This window comes from Crinia signifera, chromosome 9 (genome assembly GCF_055691185.1).
Source record: "Crinia signifera chromosome 9, ASM5569118v1, whole genome shotgun sequence".
Classification (NCBI taxonomy): Eukaryota; Metazoa; Chordata; class Amphibia; order Anura; family Myobatrachidae; genus Crinia; species Crinia signifera.
The window spans coordinates 16,640,354-16,663,404 of record NC_139225.1 but is presented as its reverse complement, the minus strand read 5'-3'; the positions used below and the strand labels follow the sequence as shown (position 1 = coordinate 16,663,404).

Genomic DNA, 23,051 nt, shown 5'->3' with positions numbered 1-23,051 from the left:
GTTAATTTATTCACTGCTTTTATGTCCCCAGGTCATCTCATCGCATGCGCATTTTCTGGGGTGCTGTGACATTAGGTATACAATAATATGATTGTATGTCCCAAAAATAGGTTTAATGCACCCCCCCACTATCCACGCCACCCCGAAGCGTGGCGAGCGGCGTCGGAACGCGCCATCCGACTTTTTCATTACCCCACTATCCACGTCCCCGTGGAGTTGGTTCTATATAGTGTGGCGAGCCACCGAAGCGTGGCGGGCGGACGCGGAATACATGTAAAGTAATCTGCGTCCCCTCACGGCTCTCGCTACGCTCGCCACACTATATAAGTTCAACTCCACGCCGAGGTGGATAGTGGGGTAATGAAAAAGTCGGAGGACGCGTTCCGCCGCCCCTCGCGGGGCTCGCTGTGCTCGCCACACTTCGGGGGGGGGGGGGGGGGGGGGGGGTACGTTGCACCTATTTTTGGGACATACAATCATATTATTGTATACCTAATGTCATGGCATCGCGCACCCTATAAAATCGCATGCGATTTTGCGGGACATGCAATGCGATGCCATGTGATATAGGGGGTTATTCTAGTTCATTCTTTCTGACAAAATCCTTCTTAGATGGACAAAACCATGTGCACTGCGGGTGAGGCAGATGTAACTTGTGCAGAGAGAATTAGATTTGGGTGGGGTTTTTCTTCAAAGTGAGATCTATATTGCAGTGTAAAATAAAGCAGTCAGTATTTTCCCTGCACAGAAACAAAATAACTCACCCAAATCTAATTCTATCTGCACATGTTACATCTGCCCCCCTGCAGTGCACATGGTTTTGTCCATCTAAGAAGGATTTTGTCAGAAAGAATGAACTAGAATAAACCCCATAGTGGGGTGCAATGGCCATAGAAAAAATTACATTTAAAAAAAAAAAACGCATCGCATGCCGCTATAAAGGCCCATGCGATGCGATTTCCCTACTGTACCGTACGTAGGAAATCTGGGCGCCTTGCTAGGAAACAAGTACCGGAATTACCCAGCCACTTCTGCCCTTGTGGGTTTATCCCGTGGGCTGTATATCTGGCAGGTGAATATTATCTGCAGCACACAGGCCTCCTCCTCCTCTGCCGCGAGGTCTCTATGGAGCGATGTGTTGGCACTTAGCAGGTAAACAAACCGTTGTCTTATTCTTACACCTCACGAGCCCAGGTGCCCACAGGGACATGACAGGCTGGGCAGCATGCGACATACGGTACCCGCAGGACAGTCCTAGACGTTCTCCATTGCTGAGCGATGCTGCAGACTCCACCTCCATAGGGGTTTTGTTGCATCGTTTGTGTTGTTGCAGTGGCATAAAATAGTTCCATTTTATCCGGAACGTTCTACACATACAATAAGGCTTAGGCAGCGGGATGCGGGGATTTGCACTAGTGTGGAGGGTTAGGTGGACACGGTGAGAAGGTACATATACTTACCTGTCTCCTGTCGGAATGCCCACTTTGGAATGCCGGTGTCTGTATTCAGTCATCCATATTTCTTCTGCGGCAGACGTCAGGGGCCAGAGGGATTACATTGGGTAGAGAGTGAGGTCACGACCTTTCCAGCACCAGAAAGGATAAAACTTCTGGACTGCCCAGAGACAGCCCTGGCTCCTCCCTCCTCTACCCCGCCTCCTAGGCTAGCTTACTTTCAGTTTTGATTGTGCTGGCAGGAGCCAACACGCATTTTGAAAGGGCTGCTGTTAAAGCAGCTTAAACTTCGTTTTTAATTTTTTTTTTTATTCTTATTTTTACACTGACTGGAGTCAGTGACAGAGCAGCAGCGCTGGGGGTCTTTTAGACCCCTGCACTGCGCTCCATCACCCGGGACCCGGCAGCCCAACACCACCCACGTGGCTCCCACAAGCGGAGGTGTTCGGCTGGCTCTGAAGCACTGGAGAGCACAGCCGCGACGGGGACCGGGACATCAGCGGTGAGCACCGCTTACAGGTAACGTGCTCCCCGCTGGGAGCGCGCGCGTGCGCATTTCTAATGGCGGCTGAGCAGCTCGGCGAGGGGGATCGCCGGGCTGCACTAGCAAGCGGCAGAACCGCCGCCTCTCGTAGTGTTGTGCACTCTGTCCCGCTGGACCACCAGGGAGACTTTGAGTGTGGGCAGTGGCGTCGGTAAGCGGGGCCGCCCGGCAAGCGCCGGATCCCCGCCATTTTACCGGCGCCACATGAGTCATTTAATCCCGGTGGCCATTTGCTAGTAGGGGGAGGGAGCCTCTCCTCACACAGCCCCTCTCCCGGAGACAGGAGCTAGGATGTACCCACGTGGTTTCCAGCCCTGATCTCTTCCTGCCTGCCTGCTGCAAGTGTAAGAAGGACACAGAGAGCACTTTGCCAGTCTGGAGTTCCATCTCTTCACTGCCGGGCCATATGGGCAAATCCCACCTGTACCTCTCCTACTGGAGCACAGGGTACAGTACTTTATGCTCCTGCCGGCCTTTGTGCTTTGCGGAGTTCAGTGCCACTTTATTATTTGCATTGTGCTATGTCTCATAACTGTGTTACCACCATCACTGCATGTCAGAAGTATAGGTGTTAGCTGTACCAGTTTAGCTGCCTCTTGTACAATCTTAGAGGACAGTGATCGTGACACAGGAACTCCTATATTGGTGTCCTGCACACATTGCAAGGCTGGCCCAAGTACCACCGGCCAGCCTGGGCATATGAGTATAGCCTGATGGCGCGGCTACCCTTTCAAAAAGGGACGCCATTGTAAGGACGGAGTCCATGGTACTTTCCCAGCTATCACGCGGTTCTGGCGGTCATTTTAACATACTTGCCACCATTGCACGCTGCTGGAGGCTCCTGACTACTAATGCCAGGGCTGTGCTCAAGCTTGTCCTGATTAACTGCATATTGAATGCAGCTGCTCCCCCAGGTTCTGTGTTCAGACAGTGGGGTTTAGAGCATAGTGGGACAGTATTGGGCTGTATGTAAATTAGGTCATAGCACTCCTGTGTTATATACAATGGTGTTGTTGATGGCCTGTGGCAGCTCATCTCCTTATACTGTCTCTCTTATCCAGTGATTCTATCTCTGGTTACCTATACCTACTCTCTCTCCCTGTGTGTGTGTGTGTGTGTGCAGTGTATATATTGTCAGGTGGAAAGTGTATAACTCAGTTTACATTGTCGTCTGAGGCAGGTCCCTGCTGCCTTCCCTGATGTATTTTTCCTCTGTGACATAGAGATCGTTAGATTTCTGCAATAAGCCTCTAATTGTGCAATGTGTATCTGCTGGCTGACAAAATAAAAACCCCTTCTTGCTTTCTTCCAGAAAGATACACTGTGTTCTCAGATTACAGTTTATGGGGGGACAGTTTGCTGCCAGCTAGGTCATACAGAGGACAGCAGGAAGTCTTATACCCTGCTATCAGAGTGACACAGAGGTCACTCCATTAATCAAAGGCAAGGGCAGCAATGTCTAATGCAGATAGCATGACTTGTATGTTACTAACTCATGAGTTAGCAAAGTTTTCCATAGCAAGTCAATTAGAAATCACAGTGTGTGCAGCCATTACAGTTCTGGTCCAGACACCTCTGCTAACTTTTAAACCCTGTCGGAACATAGTCCAGGCCTGTTTTTCCCTAATAGAGCAATAGCTCAATCAGCAACGCTCCCGTCTCTTAAGTAGACAAGGCGCACGGCTATAAGGATTCAGTCCCCACAATACCAGGGGTTATTTCATGTTCTGACAGGGCACTATGGCAAACGTCACCAACGGTGGACTCTGAAGTATAATTTCTCCACAGGATAACCTTCGGTATTCCTGGTCATTGGAAGTTGGAACATTGCACTGTCACATATAGAGCTGGTTGTGGTGTGTACGCACAATACAATCCAGTGTGGGATCTGACTATGTAGTCGTATTTACATTCGGATCACATGCATGTAACATGCAGATCGCACGTTTGAGATAATTTGACTTAGAATTCCTCCAGGCCTCTAGTAGCCTTGCACCCCAGCGGGGTAGCATTTTTGGGAGATGCAGCTGTGGAGGTGCAGTACGAACTGTGTAATGGTTAACATTACTACCTCACGGCACTGATGTCAATCTATATTCATAACACACTGGATATGCCCAATCTCGTTTGAGATCACATGGGAACACCAGCTGTTGTAGATAACATGGGTTCCATTCAAACAATGCCATTACCCTAACTGTGTGGAGTTTATGTATATTCTCCCCGTAATTGCGTGGGATTACTCCAGGTACTCCCGTTTTCTCCCACAAACAATTCGGTTTGTCATTTCTTATGGTTCTCCTTTAAGTTATGTTAGCGGAGTAACACTGGCTGTAGCTTTTATAATTAAAAGCTAATATGGCCTTGACTATGCATCCCTTCAGGGACGCAATCTCACTTTGGTAGAAGTTTTACTGGTTGCCAATGTTGACGGCCTTGTTCATTTCAGCGCCACCATATGCTATATACCAATATGTTGCCTCTTAATCTGTACGACCTATTATATAGGGGTACATGAATGCATATGTTTATGTTTGTAGGCATTTGTGTATGTACATGTGTGTGTGTGTGTGTATATATATATATGTATATATATACATGTACATACACAAAATAAATATATATATATATATATATATATATATATATATGTATATATATATATATGTGGATTTGTAGCAGGTGTCCGGCACTCACACTGACATATATATGTGTGTATATATATATATAGCGGTGCTAGGTCAGCATTCTCGCTTCTTATGCTGCTTTCAGACCGCATAACTGGCTTTGACCCTGTATTTGGAAACGTTTCCAAAAACGGGTCTGCCAGATAAAACCCCTTTCACACCGCAGCACTTAAACGGTATATTACCGTTTAAGTGCCGATTTTTTGACACTGGCAGACCCGTTTTTGGAAACTTTCCAAATACAGGGTCAAAGCCAGTGCAGCCTTCAGCCCTCCCCTCCGTGCAGCTCCCCCCCCCCCCTCGCGTGTCGACCGAGAGCATGTCGACGCCCCCCCGCGCGTGTCGACGCCCCCCGCGCGTGTCGACGCCCCCCGCGCGTGTCGACGCCCCCCCCCACCCCGCGTGTCGGCGCCCCCCCCCCCCGTGTCGGCGCCCCCCCCCCCCCGTGTCGACTTACCCCGTGCCGGTACCTCCGTTGTGGACTGCAGCTCAGTATGCTCGGAAAGCACTTATGAAAAAAGTGTCTTCCAGAAAATGGCTGCCCCATAGGAAACCCTGTTTAAAAAAACTGTCTTCCGTATGGGGGGCAGCCATTTTCTGAAAGACACTTTTTTCATAAGTGCTTTCCGAGCATACTGAGCTGCAGTGCCGGGAACCACAACGGAGATACCGGCACGGGGTAAGTCGACACGGGGGGGCGCCGACACGCGCGGGGGGGTCGACACGCGCGGGGGGGCCGTCGACACGCGCGGGGGGGCGTCGACACGCGCGCGGGGGGTGTCGACACGCGCGGGGGGTCTCCAGTGCTGTGAATACTTAATGAGCGCTCATTAAGTATTCACTGTGCTGAATTTAGGACCCAGCTCATTGGCTGGGTCCTAAATACCGTTTCTGAGCCGATTTTTGCGCTAAAATACCGGTTCAGAAACGGGTAGGACCCTGCATTTTAACCGGTTAGAAAAAACGGCATTTTCTAACCGGTTAAGTGGGACTGGACCTTTCAGACCGCACACATTACCGTTTTAAAACGGTAAAAAAACGGCAATTTACCGTTTTAAAAGTGCGGTCTGAAAGGGGCATCACATTCAAACAGCGGTTCGATATAGTTTCCTGTTTGTTTGTTTTCTAATGTATCTACATACACATACATTATAACCAAAACTGATCCTTTTGGTAAATCCGTGTTTTATACACGCAACAGTACATGTTAAGGCATAGACTGGATAATGCTGTTATGGAAAAGATGCTTCTGTCTTGAAACCTAAGTGAAAAAGACAGTCCTGTGGGATTTCTGCAAGGTAGAACCTTGGTTTCTATGTCACCCTGTGCAGGTCCAGTCGGGTGATGCAAAAAGGGTGGTTTGTTATCAACCACTAGGGTGACACTCTGAGTGGGCCTGGCTATGAGCCTACGGCCACACCACCCTGAACACGCCTGATCTCGTCTGATCTTGGAAGCCAAGCAGGGTCAGGCCTGGTTAGTACTTGGATGGGAGACTGTCTGGGAATACCAGGTGCTGTAGGCTTAGGCCTCCCGCTTCTTCCAATGGGTGCAGCGCAAGATCCCGGCCTTGTTGGCAAAACTATACCGGCAGATGGACCCTCCCTTCGGAGGTGTTCCTGTGGTTGGTAGGCCATTGGGGTGGACCAATGGTGGATTGATGGCTTTGCGTCACATTTACCAGGTCACCCTGTATGTGTCCAGGTCTCGAGACCCTGCAGGTTACAGAGTCCACGCTCTGTAATGTCAGTCCAGTGGCTATTCGTTCGAAGGTAGGCTTTTCCCCATTTTTGCTCCTCCTCAAAGTAATTTGTACATTAAAAGTGGGGGCACCTTAATCCAGGAGAATCTGGTTCTCGGATCTGTGAACCCTGTTAGGGGTCTCTCTTATCTGTCTGCCTCTGGGGCCAGAACTGCTCACAGGGTTGTTAAGACAACCTTATTAAGAGCCACGGGATTTAATTCAATCCCAGAATTTACCGTTTGTCTAGGGTTTTGTCCTTTCGGTAGAAGTAGTGGGGGCTGGCCTCCGCCTGTTTTCTTTAAAGGAACAGGGCTCGGCTCTCTCCTTTGTATTCCACAGCCTATGAGCTTTGTGGTACGATCTCCGCTCATTCTGGCAGGGGGTCCTGCAGATCCAACCTCTGGTTGTTACAAACATGGTGGTTTGATAAAATCTTTCTCTGATTCTTTAGGCCCTTTAGGGCTCTTTACAGGCTAACTGGGACAACGGTTTGCCTGTTGACCGTTGCTGCTGGGTGTCTGCCCGGTAGGCTCTGTCAGGTCAATCGCCCTTCATGGTCTTTCATTCTCATAGAACGGATTCTTTGAAACATTACTTTACACCTCACAAGGTGGTTCCTGAATTTCAGGTCATCCAGGAGATAGTGATCCCTGCCCTTTGTAGGCCGGCGGTCTCTCCTAGGCAGCAAACAACTGGAGATGGTCTGTGCTTTGCATGTCTATGTACATCACGCTGTAATACTTTGGCCATCTGACTCTCTCTTTATCCACTAGAGAATTCATAAGAGGGGCTGGTCTGCTACCATGCAGACTATTGCCAGCCGATATCTGCGGTCGTTTATCAAGCAGGATTCCTTGTTCACCTCACTCCCTGTTCTTGCAGGGGTACGGGCTCATTCCACTACATCTGTGGGTGTGTTTCGGGCTTTTACAGGTGGTGCAACGGCAGAGCAACTTGGCAAGGCGGCAACTTGGTCGTCTGCCAACGATTTCTTACGCTTTTTTGCGTTTGTTATGTTTGCCTCTCAGAACTCGGCATTCGGCCAGAATATACTGGCCGCGGCACAGGCGCGTCCCCACCCTTAGGTGGCTGCTTTAGGACATCCCAATGTAATCCCTCTGGCCCCTGACGTCTGCCGCAGAAGAAACTGAGATTTATGTCTTACCTGTTAAATCTCTTTCTTCGAGGACGTCAGGGGCCACAGGGATCCCTCCCTGCCGCGCCTGCTTCATGGTATTGAAGTTCATAGTTCCTCCGTTGAGTGAACTTAGTTAAAAGTTCGTTTGTTGAGGTACTTATACATGTCACAGTTATGGTTCCTCTGTTGAGCAACCACACACACATATATTGGTTGAATGTGTTACTGTATGGGTTTCTCTTCCTTCTATCTTGTCTCCTGCCTGGCTTTGGGAAAAACTGAAAGTAAGCTAGCCTAGGAGGCGGGGTAGAGGAGGGAGGAGCCAGGGCTGTCTCTGGGCAGTCCAGAAGTTTTATCCTTTCTGGTGCTGGAAAGGTCGTGACCTCACTCTCTACCCAATGTAATCCCTGTGGCCCCTGACATCCTCGAAGAAAGAGATTTAACAGGTAAGACATAAATCTCAGTATCCCCCTCCGCCTACTCCAGTTTCTACCCACATTCCAAAAGAATACTTTTAGGCAATATAGAATGTAAGCTCCCTGGGACAGGGATTGATGGGACTGATACGCTCTCTGTACAGCACTGCGGAATATGTATGCGCCATCTCTTATATATTTGGCTACATCTGTCACTCAAAGTGTGTCTGGAGCTGTAACGCTGGGTTGTGGACTTCCATCTTAATTTTATGATTGTCATCACCTGTTTTAAACAGGGTAATTGATAAGAAAGGTGTTTAAGCACAGGTGATGGTAATCCATAAATTAAGAAGAAAGTCCAGAAACAGAGCAATGTGTCCCTCCTGGAGAGGGTCATGTTGGGAGGTATGCACCTCCCTCCCTTCCCCCCATTCACTGCATCCCCACGATTAAATGGCACATGCAAAACACTGACATGGCTATGGTCGACAATGAAAAAGGTTGACAAGATTTATTTTTCACTTTTTCAATGTTTTCATATTCATTCTCATGTGTCGAAATGGACACCAATGAAGTGCCACACTTATGTCAACATTTACATGTGTTGACCTTTCTGTGTTGATTTTTTCTTGTGGCGATTCGCGGCACCCCCCACGACCCCCCTCCCACGATTTGCAGCACACCCCCCGCAATTCGCGGCACCCCCGGTGACTCCCGCGATTCGCGGCCCCACCCCGTGACACCCCCCCCCTCCTGCGATTCGCGGCACCCCGCGACCCCCCCTCCCACAATTCGCGCCAACCCCCCGGGCCCCCCTCCCGCGGTTCACGGTGCCCCCCACGACCCCCCTACCGCGATTCCCCACCCCTGACCCCCCCTTCTGTCATTGCGGCAACCCCCCGCCCTCGTGACCCACCCTCCCGCGATTCACTGCAATCCCCCGCGCCCCCCCCCCCCTCAATTCACGGCACCCACACCCCCCCGCGCGACCCCCCCTCCCGCAATTCACGGCATCCACCCATGACCCCTCCTCCCGTGATTCGCGGACACCCATCACCTCCTCCCTCCCCCCCCCACCCCCGCGCGCGATTCACGGCAACCCCAGGATTAAATGGCACATGCAAAACACTGGCACAGCTATGGTCGACAATGAAAAAGGTTGACATGAGTTTTTGAAGATTTATTTTTCTTTTTTTGAATGTTTACATATTCATTCTCATGTGTCGACATGGACACTTATGTCAACATTTACATGTGTTGAACTTTCTGTGTTGATTTTTTCTTGTGGCGACCCCCCTCCCACGATTCGCGCCGCCCCCCCCTCCCGCGGTTCACAGTGCCCCCCACGACCCCCCTACCGCGATTCCCCACCCCTGACCCCCCCTCCTGTCATTGCGGCCACCACCCGCCCCCGCGACCCACCCTCCCGCGATTCACTGCAACCCCCCGCGCCCCCCCTCCCACAATTCGCGGCACCCACACACCCCCCCCCCCCCCGCGACCCCCCCTCCCGCAATTCACGGCATCCACCCACGACCCCTCCTCCCGTGATTAGCGGACACCCCTCACCCCCTCCCCCCCCCCCACCCCCGCGCGTGGTTCACGGCAACCCCAGGATTAAATGGCACATGCAAAACACTGGCACATGCAAAACACTGGCACGGCTATGGTCGACAATGAAAAAGGTTGACATGAGTTTTTGAAGATTTATTTTTCTTTTTTGGAATGTTTTCATATTCATTCTCATGTGTCGACATGGACACCGATGAAGTGCCACACTTATGTCAACATTTACATGTGTTGAACTTTCTGTGTTGATTTTTTCTTGTAGCAATTTTTTTCCAGTGACAACTATGAACTATGTGCACGTCAACCTACACATCATCAACCAATTCTTTGTATAATATATAACACCTGTTCTGTTTTACTGTAGGTGTTTTAAGTCAGACCTTTTACTGCTACTATTACTGTTTATGTAAATGCATTCTGAATGACAGCAACATCCTACCATCCTTCTACAAGAATATATAACCAACTAGGTGATTCATCACGCCCGTGCCCCCCCCTCCCGCAATTCACGGACCCCCCGCGCACCCCCCTCCCGCAATTCGCAACCCCCCTCGCGCAATTCACGCCCCCTCCCACGCTTTGCGGACCCTCTCCCGCGATTCGCTGACACCTGCGCCCCCCCTCCCTTGATTCACGGCACCCCCGTGCCCCTCCCGCAATTCACGGCACCCCTAAGCCCCTCTTTAGTCCCCCATATACTCACACACCCCTATCACTACCCAGATTCCTGCTCTCCTGAACCGTAACTTCCACCACTGGGGAGTCGCTGACGCTGTTTTGCCCACATGCCCCTATCATGCCTCATAGCCCAGCCTCCTGCTCTCATGCACCCGAACTCCCACCCAGTAGGAGGAGACACTGACTAAGGGCCACCATCCTGTACTGCCACGCTGGACCCTCACCCACTGGCAGAAGCTGCACAGTATCTCCCACCCTCCTCTTTAGTCCCCCTTATGCCCACACACCCCTATCACTACCCAGCCTCCTGTTTTCCTGTGTCGTGACCTCCGCCAGTGGGGAGCCGCTGACTCAGAAACACCCTACTGTACTATTGCACACACACACACCTAAACAACATGCACACACAGCCCCCCCCCACACCCACAAATGTCACTGTACCATCCACACTATCAATGTACATCTTACTCTGTAACCACTTTTTAATTAAACAAAACAATACACACCCCCTTCCACATCATATGCTCTCTATTTAACACATTTCACCTATAACTCAAGTTGCAATAAAGGCATCTTACATACAATTCTAACCATCTTTCTCATATGCAAATGTTCAAAAATTAAGGGGGCGCAGCCCCTTACGACAGTGTGAAGAGCGCCCGTAGGGCGCGATGAATCACCTAGTATAACTAATATATGATATTATACAGTAACCAAACTCCATGTATTATTTTGTAAGCTATGGTTTATTCTCGCCGTTACTTTAATGTCCGTTCCCTTACACCCTGACCTCACTTTGTCTCTTCCCGGTGAATGTAGGTGGAGGCCTTGACCCACCAGCCCAGAGCCACTACCGTTCATGCCGTACGCGACTCGGAACTCGCTAAGCTGCCGGAGGGTGCGTTGACGTCCATCAAGCGCAAGTTTCCCCAGGTGAGCGACGCAGGGCCATGGTCCCCATACAGAGAGCATGGACTGTAACAAATGACTGTAGCTTGGCCCAGCATCCACACAATTCCCCAATCTCTGCGCCGGTCCCTGACCTCTCCCGTGTGCGTTCCTCTTCCTCATCTGTCTGACTAATCCCAGCTGGCGAGTTTATTAGTTTGTACTGTGAGATGCTAATTATAGCAGGGGCCTGGCAGCTCAGGGTTATAGATGCATCTATTGATGGTATGAATTGCATCGTTGCTCCGCGTGGTATATTGCGGCTGCTTTTGTAGCTTTACCGTTCAGATAGTTCAGTGTTTATGGCTAGATGTGTGACGGCCTCTGTGGAAGTGTAGTGCAAGGTGGGATTACAGCTGTCATTACCGCCAGCGCTCCACAGGAACCGAGGCTTGTCATGTCATTTACTCACCGTCCACTCGCATAATACGTGTGACAAAAGCTGTGAAATTAATTCATTGTCCTGGAAGGTCTGTGAATTGCGTGCTCTGTTTAACTCAGTCACTCGCATACAAACCAGGAGGGCCAGCTGGGAATGTAGAGAAGCCAGACGGATGCATCTGAGAAACAGGACAGGGCGTAGAGGGACAGGACAGACCTCTAACTGAGCGCAGAGACACACAGGACAGAGCCCCTTACCGAGCGCAGAGAGACACACAGGACAGAGCCCTAACCGAGCGCAGAGAGACACAGGACAGAGCCCTAACCGAGTGCAGAGAGACACAGGACAGAGCCCTAACCGAGTGCAGAGAGACACAGGACAGACACCTAACCGAGCGCAGAGAGACACACAGGACAGACATCTAACCGAGCACATAGAGACACAGGACAGACCTCTAACCGAGCGCAGAGAGACACACAGGACAGAGCCCTAAACGAGCGCAGAGACAAACAGGACAGGCCCCTAACGGAGCGCAGAGAGACACACAGGACAGACCCCCCTTACCGAGCGCAGAGAGACACACAGGACAGAGCCCTAACCGAGCGCAGAGACACACAGGACAGGCCCCTAACGGAGCGCAGAGAGACACACAGGACAGGCCCCTAACGGAGCGCAGAGAGACACACAGGACAGGCCCCTAACGGAGCGCAGAGAGACACACAGGACAGGCCCCTAACGGAGCGCAGAGAGACACACAGGACAGGCCCCTAACGGAGAGCAGAGAGACACACAGGACAGGCCCCTAACGGAGCGCAGAGAGACACACAGGACAGGCCCCTAACGGAGCGCAGAGAGACACACAGGACAGGCCCCTAACGGAGCGCAGAGAGACACACAGGACAGGCCCCTAACGGAGCGCAGAGAGACACACAGGACAGGCCCCTAACGGAGCGCAGAGAGACACACAGGACAGGCCCCTAACGGAGCGCAGAGAGACACACAGGACAGGCCCCTAACGGAGCGCAGAGAGACACACAGGACAGGCCCCTAACGGAGCGCAGAGAGACACACAGGACAGGCCCCTAACGGAGCGCAGAGAGACACACAGGACAGGCCCCTAACGGAGCGCAGAGAGACACACAGGACAGGCCCCTAACGGAGCGCAGAGAGACACACAGGACAGGCCCCTAACGGAGCGCAGAGATACACAGGACAGGCCCCTAACGGAGCGCAGAGATACACAGGACTGCCTGTGCCGGAGGTTCTTTAATGTGCATTTTACCCAAGTGCGATGTAACCGGTATTGCTCAGCGTGGTCGCCCACCTCGCCCTGTATTGTGGTAGCATTCCCTGGCCCTATAGGGGTTAACATGGCGCTTACAGGACCTACTCATGGAACTAGTCACAGATAATTCCTATGAAACCCAATTACCCAAATGTATAGTAAATCAATACTTGCATCAGATGACGGCTATTAGGGGAGGATGGATGAGCATGTAGGGTGTTGGCAGGGTCTCCCGGCAGACATTAATGTGCAGATTGTCCCCTGCAGGTGGTGACCCGGCTCATCCATTTGCTGGGAGAGAAGATACTTGGCAGCCTGCAGCAGGTCACCGGCCCACTTACAGGTGAGAGACGCATCCTGGCAGCCTCTGGGCTCCTTCATTAGCAAATTGCTGAGCTGCCACTTTTTCAGGAAGGCGGCTGCTCTGCCAGCTCGCAGCCACTCATTCCCTGTTATCAGCTGGCACAGGTTTCTGTATGTCATCGGAGGCTCTAATGTGCTGGGATTAGTGGTGAGGTACCGACAGCGGCGCCTCGTGTCGCACTGGAAATTGTTCCTAATGAACTGAGGTGCTCAGTAGGAATTTTGCTGACAAAACTGGATTTAAAGGCAACCAAGTGTTCTGGTTTATGGTCTTGTGCACTATACAAGGTGGCTCATATGGGAGGAGAGAGAGCGGCAGATGCCGCAGGTACAGGGGAAGCGGTCATCTATTAGAATAAACTTAGGTCTACAGTCATTAGGTCGACCCCACTAGGTCGACTGGCAGGAAGGTCGACCTGACTTAAGGTCGACATGGGCCAAGGTCGACATGACTTAAGGTCGAATTTGCATAAAGGTCGACATGAGGAAGGTCGACTGGTCATAAGGTCGACATGGGTTTTTCACTGTTTTTTGAGCCGACATGTGCCGACAGGCGGTATTTCATGCCCTACCATCCACTAGGGCGTGGTGGGAGAATAAAATAGTGTGCCGAGCGCAGCGAGGCACCGTGCCCGAAGCATCGCGAGCGATGCGAGGGTCCGATTCTCATTGCCAACTGTGTCCATGTCGACTGTGTCGACATTCGGATAAAAAAACAGTGAAAACCCCATGTCGACCTTATGACCAGTCGACCTTCCTCATGTCGACCTTTATGCAAATTCGACCTTAAGTCATGTCGACCTTGGCCCATGTCGACCTTAAGTCAGGTCGACCTTCCTGCAAGTCGACCTAGTGGGGTCGACCTAATGACTGTAGACCTAAGTTCATTCTGACAGATGTACCGCTTCCAGGTACAGTATGCTCCTAATCGCAGAAACAGTTTGCCTTCATAAGAAGCCGCATTACAGTCATTCTGTGGGGGCTGGAAGGGTAGGGATAGGCTGCGGAGTGGTGGAGAGAGATTAAGGTTAGGCTGCAGGGGTGGGGGGAGGTTAGGGTAAGGCTGTGGTGGCTGGGGGAAGTTAGGTTGCAGGGGCAGGGTAGGGATAGGCTGCGAAGATGGGGGGGTTAAGGTTAGGTTGCGGGGAGTTAGGCTTCGAAGGTGGGGGGTTAGGCTGTGGGGGCTGAGGGAAGTTAGGTTACAGGGGCAGGTTAGGGTTAGACTGTAAGGAGGGGTTTGGGGGAGTTAGGGTCAGGCTGTAGGGGCTGGGGGGGTTAGGTCAGGCTGTAGGGGCTGGCGGGGGGTCCGGGTGTAGGCGCAGGGGTGGTTAGGGTCAGGCCGTAGGGGCGGGTGGGGTTAGGGTGTAGGGGCAGGCAGGGGGGTTTAGCCTGCAGGGGGGGTGAGGGGAGGGTAGGGGCAGGGGGTTTATGGTCAGGGTGTAGGGGCAGGGCGGGTTAGGGTGTCAGGGTGTCCAATGCATTTAGATGCTTGTACAACAATATAATACATGGGCGTAAAGATCATTTGCAGTGTTGCTCATAATGACCACAGGAATACTTTCATTTTCTAAATTGCACTTTAAAAATACTATTGTACAACATGTTATCCCCTATATATGGGAGACACCATGAGGTACAGTGATGAAATCTGCGGCAAAGGAATTTATAGGGGTTCTAATGGTCACGTAATTATAAACTAGGTCTGTCCGCCGTGCACGTGTCCTCCCCACATAATAACATGCACGGTGTGCAGAGACCGCACAGGACCAAGGACAGGAGACGACACCATAAGCAAACGGGACAGCTGATGTCTCTGGCTGGGCGCGAAGGGAGGGGGGGGGGGTAGTATTGTTCATTATGTAAAGGGATGGAGCTTATTCATTTATGTACTCTGTAATTAGGCACTGCGGGTCCCTTGTGGCGCCATATAAAGGGGGGACAAGAAGCCTTTTGCTTTGGTGAGCGAGGCCCAGGACACGCCCAGCTTGGCGTATGCGCCCGCTTTCCTCCAGGCGACAGGTGGGATAGCGATCACTTGGTCTTTGCCAGGAGACGCGGCTTCACAATGACTGTCGTGATAACTGTTACGGATACAGTACACCATTCATACGCTACCTGCGCCGGGCAGTGGAAATAAGAATAACAGCCACGTATTAGCATGTGACAAGGAATCGGACCGACCACAGGACGCACGTTGAATTCTCGCTACGTCATACACAGGGCCGTCACCTTCCGGGTGAAAGACGGGGTCCCGACAGTCATTTACCCGACCTCAGGATCCCGACTGGTTAAAACACAGGTTGCCAACAACCATCGGCTATTCTCCCTCGTGGGGGTCCAATTGGGCTTTGTTGCACTCGGCATGCTGTCTGAGTCCGGCCAGTCGGGATCCCGATGTCGGGCTAATGACTGTCGGAACCCTATATCACACCCCACCTTCCCTGTCATTACTGCAGGCAGAATATCGCTGTCACAGTCCATCGCTGTGGATCGCAGCAGCCATGTTGTTCTGGTATTACCACAAGTGGGAGGGATTCCGGGACGTTTAGCCAATCCCATTTAGACACCAATCGCCCTCGCTATCAGTTTGCGTTCTGATTCGGGGACTGAGCATCTCCATATGATACATCTACAAACAGACGCGCATCTCTGTGTTGCTGTCGGCACAAACTGAATCCTGAGGGGGGTTTGCGTTACACGCTCTCGTTCTGCAGACACCAAAAATTGTGAAAACCTCTTGTGGACTTTACCCTATTTCGACATTTTGCTTGTGTCAACCTTTTGACCCTGTCGACCGTTTTTACTTGTGTTGACCTTTTGACTGTTAACCTAACAAACCATACCCGTGCTTAAGTGACACACAAGCAAAATCTCATGTTGACATTTTCCAAGTGTCGACCTAGATATACTGTCAGCTCTACCCCAACCCCTGCACCCCCTCTGTCAGCCCGTGTAATCTTGTTTTGTGACAGAAGGGTTAAAGCTTGCTTCTTTCAGCCTGCTGAGGAACGTGCGCAGAACTCACTGCCCGGCGCTGCCCGCTGACTCATCCCTACCCCTGGAGAGCCTGCAGTCTAATACAGAAGCATAACTTACCTGCATGCCTAAATCTATGGGCTCGTTCCTGGTTATCCCTCGGCTGGCCCCAGCCGCTGAAGGATGACAGCAATCAGCGGACATATGCTGATAATGCGCTCCGCTGCATTCAGAGCGGTGTCTGTGTATGTATGAATTAATAAGCGCTCGCTTGTTTGGCAGGAATACAGAGCGGCCATTTAGGCTGCGCGGGCCCCAGTGACGCACGTGGCAGAAGCCACTTTATTACCCCGTGGTGGATATATAACTGCTGTACACATGTAGCCAGCATAAATATTACATTTGTTTTTCAAGCGGATTTCATGTGGCTGCACAGGGCATGCTGAGATTTCTAGTTCCACGTTGTATTACAGAGTAGGGGGGGTTCATAGGTGGATGCAGTGATGCTTGCAGCTCCGTCCATCGGAGGTCGCCTGTATGCGACTTGACGCCAAAGCCGGTACAGCACCCTCGCCCATTGTTCATCCGTGCCAGGACGGAGGTGCCCGCTGCCAGTGTACATAATTGCAGTCACACCAGTTGGGGCATCTTAGCCTCCAGAAGCAGTGTCTCCATCTGAGTGTGATCCCCGGTGTCCGTAGTAGTCGCAGACATGACCGCTACACGCCCATAATAAGGACCAGCTCCGCGACTGTGTGCTAAGCCGCCACCACCCGGCGGGAACAGCACCATAATACGTTTTTAGCACCATAAATTGCAGCTGCGGCTCCGCACGGAGACACGGGGTTTATTCTGGTTGATTCGCAAGGGACATATGTGTGCACTCTTGGACGGATATGGGCGGATGGCTGACATCCGGCGATGTCAGCTGCCTGCGCCCGCTTCATGGCCTCATTACCATGAGAACGCCCAGTGCTCTCATGGGAATGCCCATGTTCCCATACGGTAATGAGGCTGGCTGGCATCGCACGCCCCCTCTCCTCCCCCCGCCAGCTCTGTTGGGTGCGTGCACACACCTTGCGTAAGTACATGCGCAGAAATGCACATGCGCACTAAAGAAACATCGGTCCCCGTGCGAACGCACACTAGCTGTGTATGGACCAGAATAAGGGCGACCGTGGATGTGCCTGCACAGTATCACAACATCGCCCCATTCCGTCCGCCTTCGGCCCCATGTGAGCGCTATATATTGCAGCTGCATCTACTTGTATATAAGTCAGTAACGGTCTGTACATGATAAATAAAACACGCTTTCTCTGCCACATTCCAGAAGCCGGTCCTGTGGGGGGGGGGGGGGGGGGGCGCGGAGATTGTGCATCTGTAGATGCCGGTGGAATTATTGCAGCATTTAGGTTGCAGTATTCCGCCCCCCCTCCCCCTGCGGTGCGGTTACTGTCCCGGCTGGTGATGAATCGGATGATTATCTGGGCTTAGGGGCTGAGGATATGTGATGTGACTGAGTGCATGTACATCATGGCCTCTCATATTCTCAGCATGACAGGGAGACGGCTCTTCTCCGCTAATCCCTGTTGTAATGAAGTGGACACGTAACATACCAGCACTGTCGGCCTGTTTGGCATGAGGCAGTGTACGTGTGTCATGTAATCCATAGCAACCAATCCCTCGCTGTTACTTTATCATTTGTAGTAGCTGCTGTTACTGCTGTATGGACCACGGGCTGCCGGGTGTGCAGGGGGTGCTGCCGGGTGTGCAGGGGGTGCTGCCGGGTGTGCAGGGGGTGCTGCCTGGTGTGCAGGGGGTGCTGCCTGGTGTGCAGGGGGTGCTGCCTGGTGTGCAGGGGGTGCTGCCTGGTGTGCAGGGGGTGCTGCCTGGTGTGCAGGGGGTGCTGCCAGGTGTGCAGGGGGTGCTGCCAGGTGTGCAGGGGGTGCTGCCGCCTGGTGTGCAGGGGTGCTGCCGCCTGGTGTGCAGGGGTGCTGCCGCCTGGTGTGCAGGGGGTGCTGCCAGCTGGTGTGCAGGGGGTGCTGCCAGCTGGTGTGCAGGGGGTGCTGCCAGCTGGTGTGCAGGGGGTGCTGCCAGCTGGTGTGCAGGGGGTGCTGCTGCCTGGTGTGCAGGGGGTGCTGCTGCCTGGTGTGCAGGGGGTGCTGCTGCCTGGTGTGCAGGGGGTGCTGCTGCCTGGTGTGCAGGGGGTGCTGCTGCCTGGTGTGCAGGGGGTGCTGCCTGGGGGTGTGGATCATTTGGTCACCAGCAAGTTGTTAGACAGTCATTAGATTGACATGCATTTAGGTCGACATGTGTCAAGGTCGACATGGGTTGGGTCGACAGGGTCATTAGGTAGACAGGGGTAAGTTTGACAGGGTCATTAGGTCGACATGAGTAAGGTCGACAGTGAAAAAGTCGACTACTTTTTATTATTTATTTTTTATTTTTACCGTTATGTCCTAGTGGATGGTAGGGCATAAAATACCTCCTGTAGGCACATGTTGTGTCGACATGGACACTGAAACGTACCACCACGTCCGCTCGCATGGCTCGCTGCGCTCGCAATGCTTCGGGCACGGTGCCTCACTACGCTGGGCACACTGTTTTATTCTCCCACCACGCCCTAGTGGATGGTAGGGCATGAAATACCACCTATCTGCTTTTGTCGGCTCAAAAAACTCTGTCAACCTAATGACCCTGTCGACCTAACCCATGTAGGCCTAAAGTCTTGTCGACCTTACTGCATGTCGACCTAATGCTTGTCCACCTACTTGGTGGTGACCCAATGACCGTATCCCCTTCCTGGGGTGCACCGGGCAGGGGGTGCTTTCTGGCGTGCACCGGGCAGTGGGTGCTTCCTGGCGTGCACCGGGCAGTGGGTGCTTCCTGGCGTGCACCGGGCAGGGGGTGCTTCCTGGCGTGCACCGGGCAGGGGGTGCTTCCTGGCGTGCACCGGGCAGGGGGTGCTTCCTGGCGTGCACCGGGCAGGGGGTGCGGCCTGGCCTACACAGGGCAGGGAGTGCGGCCTGGCATACACAGGGCAGGGAGTGCGACCTGGCATACACAGGACAGGGAGTGCGACCTGGCATACACAGGACAGGGAGTGCGGCCTGGCATACACAGGGCAGGGGGTGCGGCCTGGCATACACAGGGCAGGGGGTGCGGCCTGGCATACACAGGGCAGGGGGTGCGGGCTGGCATACACAGGGCAGGGGGTGCGGCCTGGCATACACAGGGCAGGGAGTGCGGCCTGGCATACACAGGGTAGGGGGTGCGGCCTGGCATACACAGGGTAGGGGGTGCGGGCTGGCATACACAGGGCAGGGGTGCGGCCTGGCATACACAGGGCAGGGGGTGCGGCCTGGCATACACAGGGCAGGGGGTGCGGGCTGGCATACACAGGACAGGGAGTGCGGCCTGGCATACACAGGACAGGGAGTGCGGGCTGGCATACACAGGGTAGGGGGTGCGGGCTGGCATACACAGGGCAGGGGGTGCGGCCTGGCATACACAGGGCAGGGGGTGCGGCCTGGCATACACAGGGCAGGGGGTGCGGCCTGGCATACACAGGGTAGGGGGTGCGGCCTGGCATACACAGGGTAGGGGGTGCGGCCTGGCATACACAGGGTAGGGGGTGCGGCCTGGCATACACAGGGTAGGGGGTGCGGCCTGGCATACACAGGACAGGGGGTGCGGCCTGGCATACACAGGGCAGGGGGTGCGGCCTGGCATACACAGGGCAGGGGGTGCGGCCTGGCATACACAGGGCAGGGAGTGCGGCCTGGCATACACAGGGTAGGGGGTGCGGCCTGGCATACACAGGGCAGGGGGTGCGGGCTGGCATACACAGGACAGGGAGTACGGCCTGGCATACACAGGGTAGGGGGTGCGGCCTAGTGTGCGCAGGGCAGGTATAATATTACTATGGCAGGAATACCATTATAGAACTGTACGTCACTGCTCCCGCTCTGCCGGTTCTGTTGTCCCCTATGCGACGGTCACATCATTCCGCACAGATCTTATGCAGAACTGCGTCTAATCAGCACATACATTTGCATCTCGTTAATTAGGATAAATATCCCCTTGTGCTATAATCAGCGCAGCTCAGACAGAGAGCGTCCTGATCAATCGCTTCTCCTCTGCCGATCTTCAGTGGCCGCTTACATTCCCGTCCGTCTTTTGAAGGTGCCTACGGCGGGGACCAGTTCTGTCGCATGAATGCCAATGTGCCCATCGGAATTGTCTCTCTTTTCTTCTGTTCCCCGCACTGACAAAAGTGTAGCGGTGAGTTATTGAAAGGATTCCCAGCGGGCCCGTGGGAGCAGCGGAGAGGTACAAAGCGTAAGCCTCCCGGCCCAGACTGGCTCCCGGCTGTCACGGGCTCTTTTCATGACTGACGGCGTGCTGGCAGCCACAATATACATGTTACATAACCAGAGCTTTTGTATAGGATCCTCCATCCAGTGTCCTCCGCTGCACAGACCCACAATCCTTCCTCGGATAATTGTCCCTGCTCTCGGACAATTATCAGTTGTCGGCTTTAACCCTCTATTACCTTTTGTAGCGGACTCTAGAAGCCGTCGCTGCAGCCTGCTGCTCTGTTCCCAACCTTGTTCCATCTTCCTGGCTTCTGTCGCATTCGGTCGCATTGGATGCAGAGGGCCCAGTACAGCCATGTCCTGATTACTGTTGGGGGCAACACATAGGTTATGGTGTAAAACATCTACAGTGTCTAGGTCTAGAATCGTATGGTCGACAGTCACAAGGTCGGCAGTGAAAAGATGGACATGAGTTTTAAATGTTTTTAGGGTGGCATAGGTCGACATGGACACTGTCTAAGAGTACCGCGTCCCCTCGCATGGCCAGCTGCGCTCGGCACACTGTTTTATTCTCCCTCCACACCCTAGAAGATGGTAGGGCATGAAATACTTACTGAATGATATTGCACGGAGCATTTCTGTTCCTTATAATGACTGTGGAGCTCTCACGAGCAGGGCCCTCCTACCTTATGCACCCTTCCCTCAGTTCTACCATCCTGCTGATTATTGGGGTACTATGACTGCCCCCCATGCCCTACATGTTACTGTTTAGAGCTGATTGGGGGGAGCACACGCCACCCAGAGCATTTGTTTTAAATTAATACATAATTGTTCTAAAAAAGAACTTGATAACTGAAGATGCAGGAGGACGGTCCGGTTATGTTACATTCACAAGAAACAAAGATATTTACGTTTAAATATGAATTATTAGAGTTTTCTATTGGACATAGCACTTTTACCTACAAGATATATCCGGAAAGAGACTGTCATCATTTAAATAACATTGTTCCTGTGATCCCCGGGTCATAACACCTTCATCCACTCGTCTTTCCAATAACAGACAGCGTATTTTATGATCCTAAATAATCACCGGATAACTTCTTGTGCAGTAGTTACACCAAAGCCCCATACTTGCTGCAGGTTATAGTTAAAGGCCGCTGTGGCTTAGTGCGGGTGGAGCTTGAGTGTTGCTGCATATTGTGTCTACACTATGGCCCTTATTCTGATCGGTGCGGCCGGATCCGATTATGCGGCCAGAACCGTGCGTGCGAAACCCCGCCTTCCATACGGATCGCCAACTCCGTACGCGGTAAGAAGCTGGCCGAACGGACCGCACGTGTATTTTTCACGGAATACGCCTCCTCCATCTAAGGGAACCTCCCCCATCATTCGATGGTCGCAGACCATCGAATGCAGGACCGAGTGCTCCACCAGCTCCCGCAACCTCAGACCACACGGACATTTTTCCCTGCAAAAGCAGGGATCTGGGCGGGCAGCTGACATCCGGCGATGTCATATGTCCGCCCCCTACACGTGCGTCACGGCCGCATTACCATGCGTACGCCCAGCGTTTGCATGGGAACGCCCATGAAACGCGGGGCGTATTCATATGGTAATGAGCCAAAATAGCCCTTCACGCCCCTCTCCACCCCCTGTTCGGAGTGTTCACATATCATGCGGGATTTGGCCGTACGCCCCGCTCGCACATGCGCAGAGACGCCTCTGCACATGCGCAGACACAAAACATCGGCGGGACGAACGCACGCGGATATAACCGCACCAACCAGAATAAGGCCCAATGTTCTTGTGCATTAGTTATGGAACCTACATACGTAGTGATTTAGGGGATCGCTTAGTGCCCCTACATCGCTCCGTGTGTAGGGGCCATAGTCCCGCGTGTCGCTATCGCCTGGCGATTAATATAAAGCACACTGTATAGTAATCGTCCGGGCCAGTGTTCTCACTGTAGAACACTGGTCCCGACAGATCACTTAGCATACAGCGATGGCACATTGGCCACAACGCTAGCCGCATCTCCCCATGTGTAGGGCCATAGTACCGCGCGCCACTGTCTCCTGGCGCTGGATAGTAATCGGTCCAGACCAGTGTTCTCGCTGTAGAACGCTGTCCCCGCTCAGCACACATCGTTCAGAACACGAGCCGCATCTCCCCTGTTGTAGGCCCCTTGACACTTGGCGTTGCTCTTGTACTGCATATTATGTGTGACGGCTGTTTCTCGTTCACAGGTCACAGTCTGGGGCTACACACCACCGGCAGTAAGTGGGATTCTGGTAATCCAGCCAGTAACCTGTCCACGGTAGCCATTCTGCCGGTGTCCGAGGAAGTTCCACTCACCGCCTTCACCCTGGAGCTGAAGCACGCGCTCAGCGCAGTAGGTGTGTACTTCATGTGTGCGTTGTGTATGTACGTACATATGTATGATATGCGGTATGTATATATTCAGTGGGTGGCTGTGTCTGCATACACTATGTTACATGACACTGGTTTCCGAGATAACAGTGTAACGTTCCGTTTCTTCCGCAGATTC

General features: G+C 52.8%; 1 protein-coding gene and 1 non-coding gene across 5 annotated transcripts in view; both read left to right on the top strand.

Annotated features, from left to right (window-relative positions):
• The window catches only part of PNPLA7 (patatin like domain 7, lysophospholipase), a 118,030-nt gene that overhangs the window by 58,901 nt on the left and 36,078 nt on the right, over positions 1 to 23,051 (top strand). For all 4 annotated transcript variants that reach the window (XM_083161176.1, XM_083161175.1, XM_083161177.1 and 1 more), the window contains 3 exons: positions 11,050 to 11,163; positions 13,113 to 13,188; positions 22,750 to 22,899. In XM_083161176.1, coding sequence (XP_083017302.1) covers positions 11,050 to 11,163; positions 13,113 to 13,188; positions 22,750 to 22,899 — 340 coding nt within the window. The remainder of the gene's footprint in view (positions 1 to 11,049; positions 11,164 to 13,112; positions 13,189 to 22,749; positions 22,900 to 23,051) is intronic.
• Positions 6,092 to 6,210, top strand: LOC146039636 (5S ribosomal RNA). The gene has a single exon (XR_014463123.1). It is a non-coding gene; the product is annotated as a 5S ribosomal RNA (ribosomal RNA).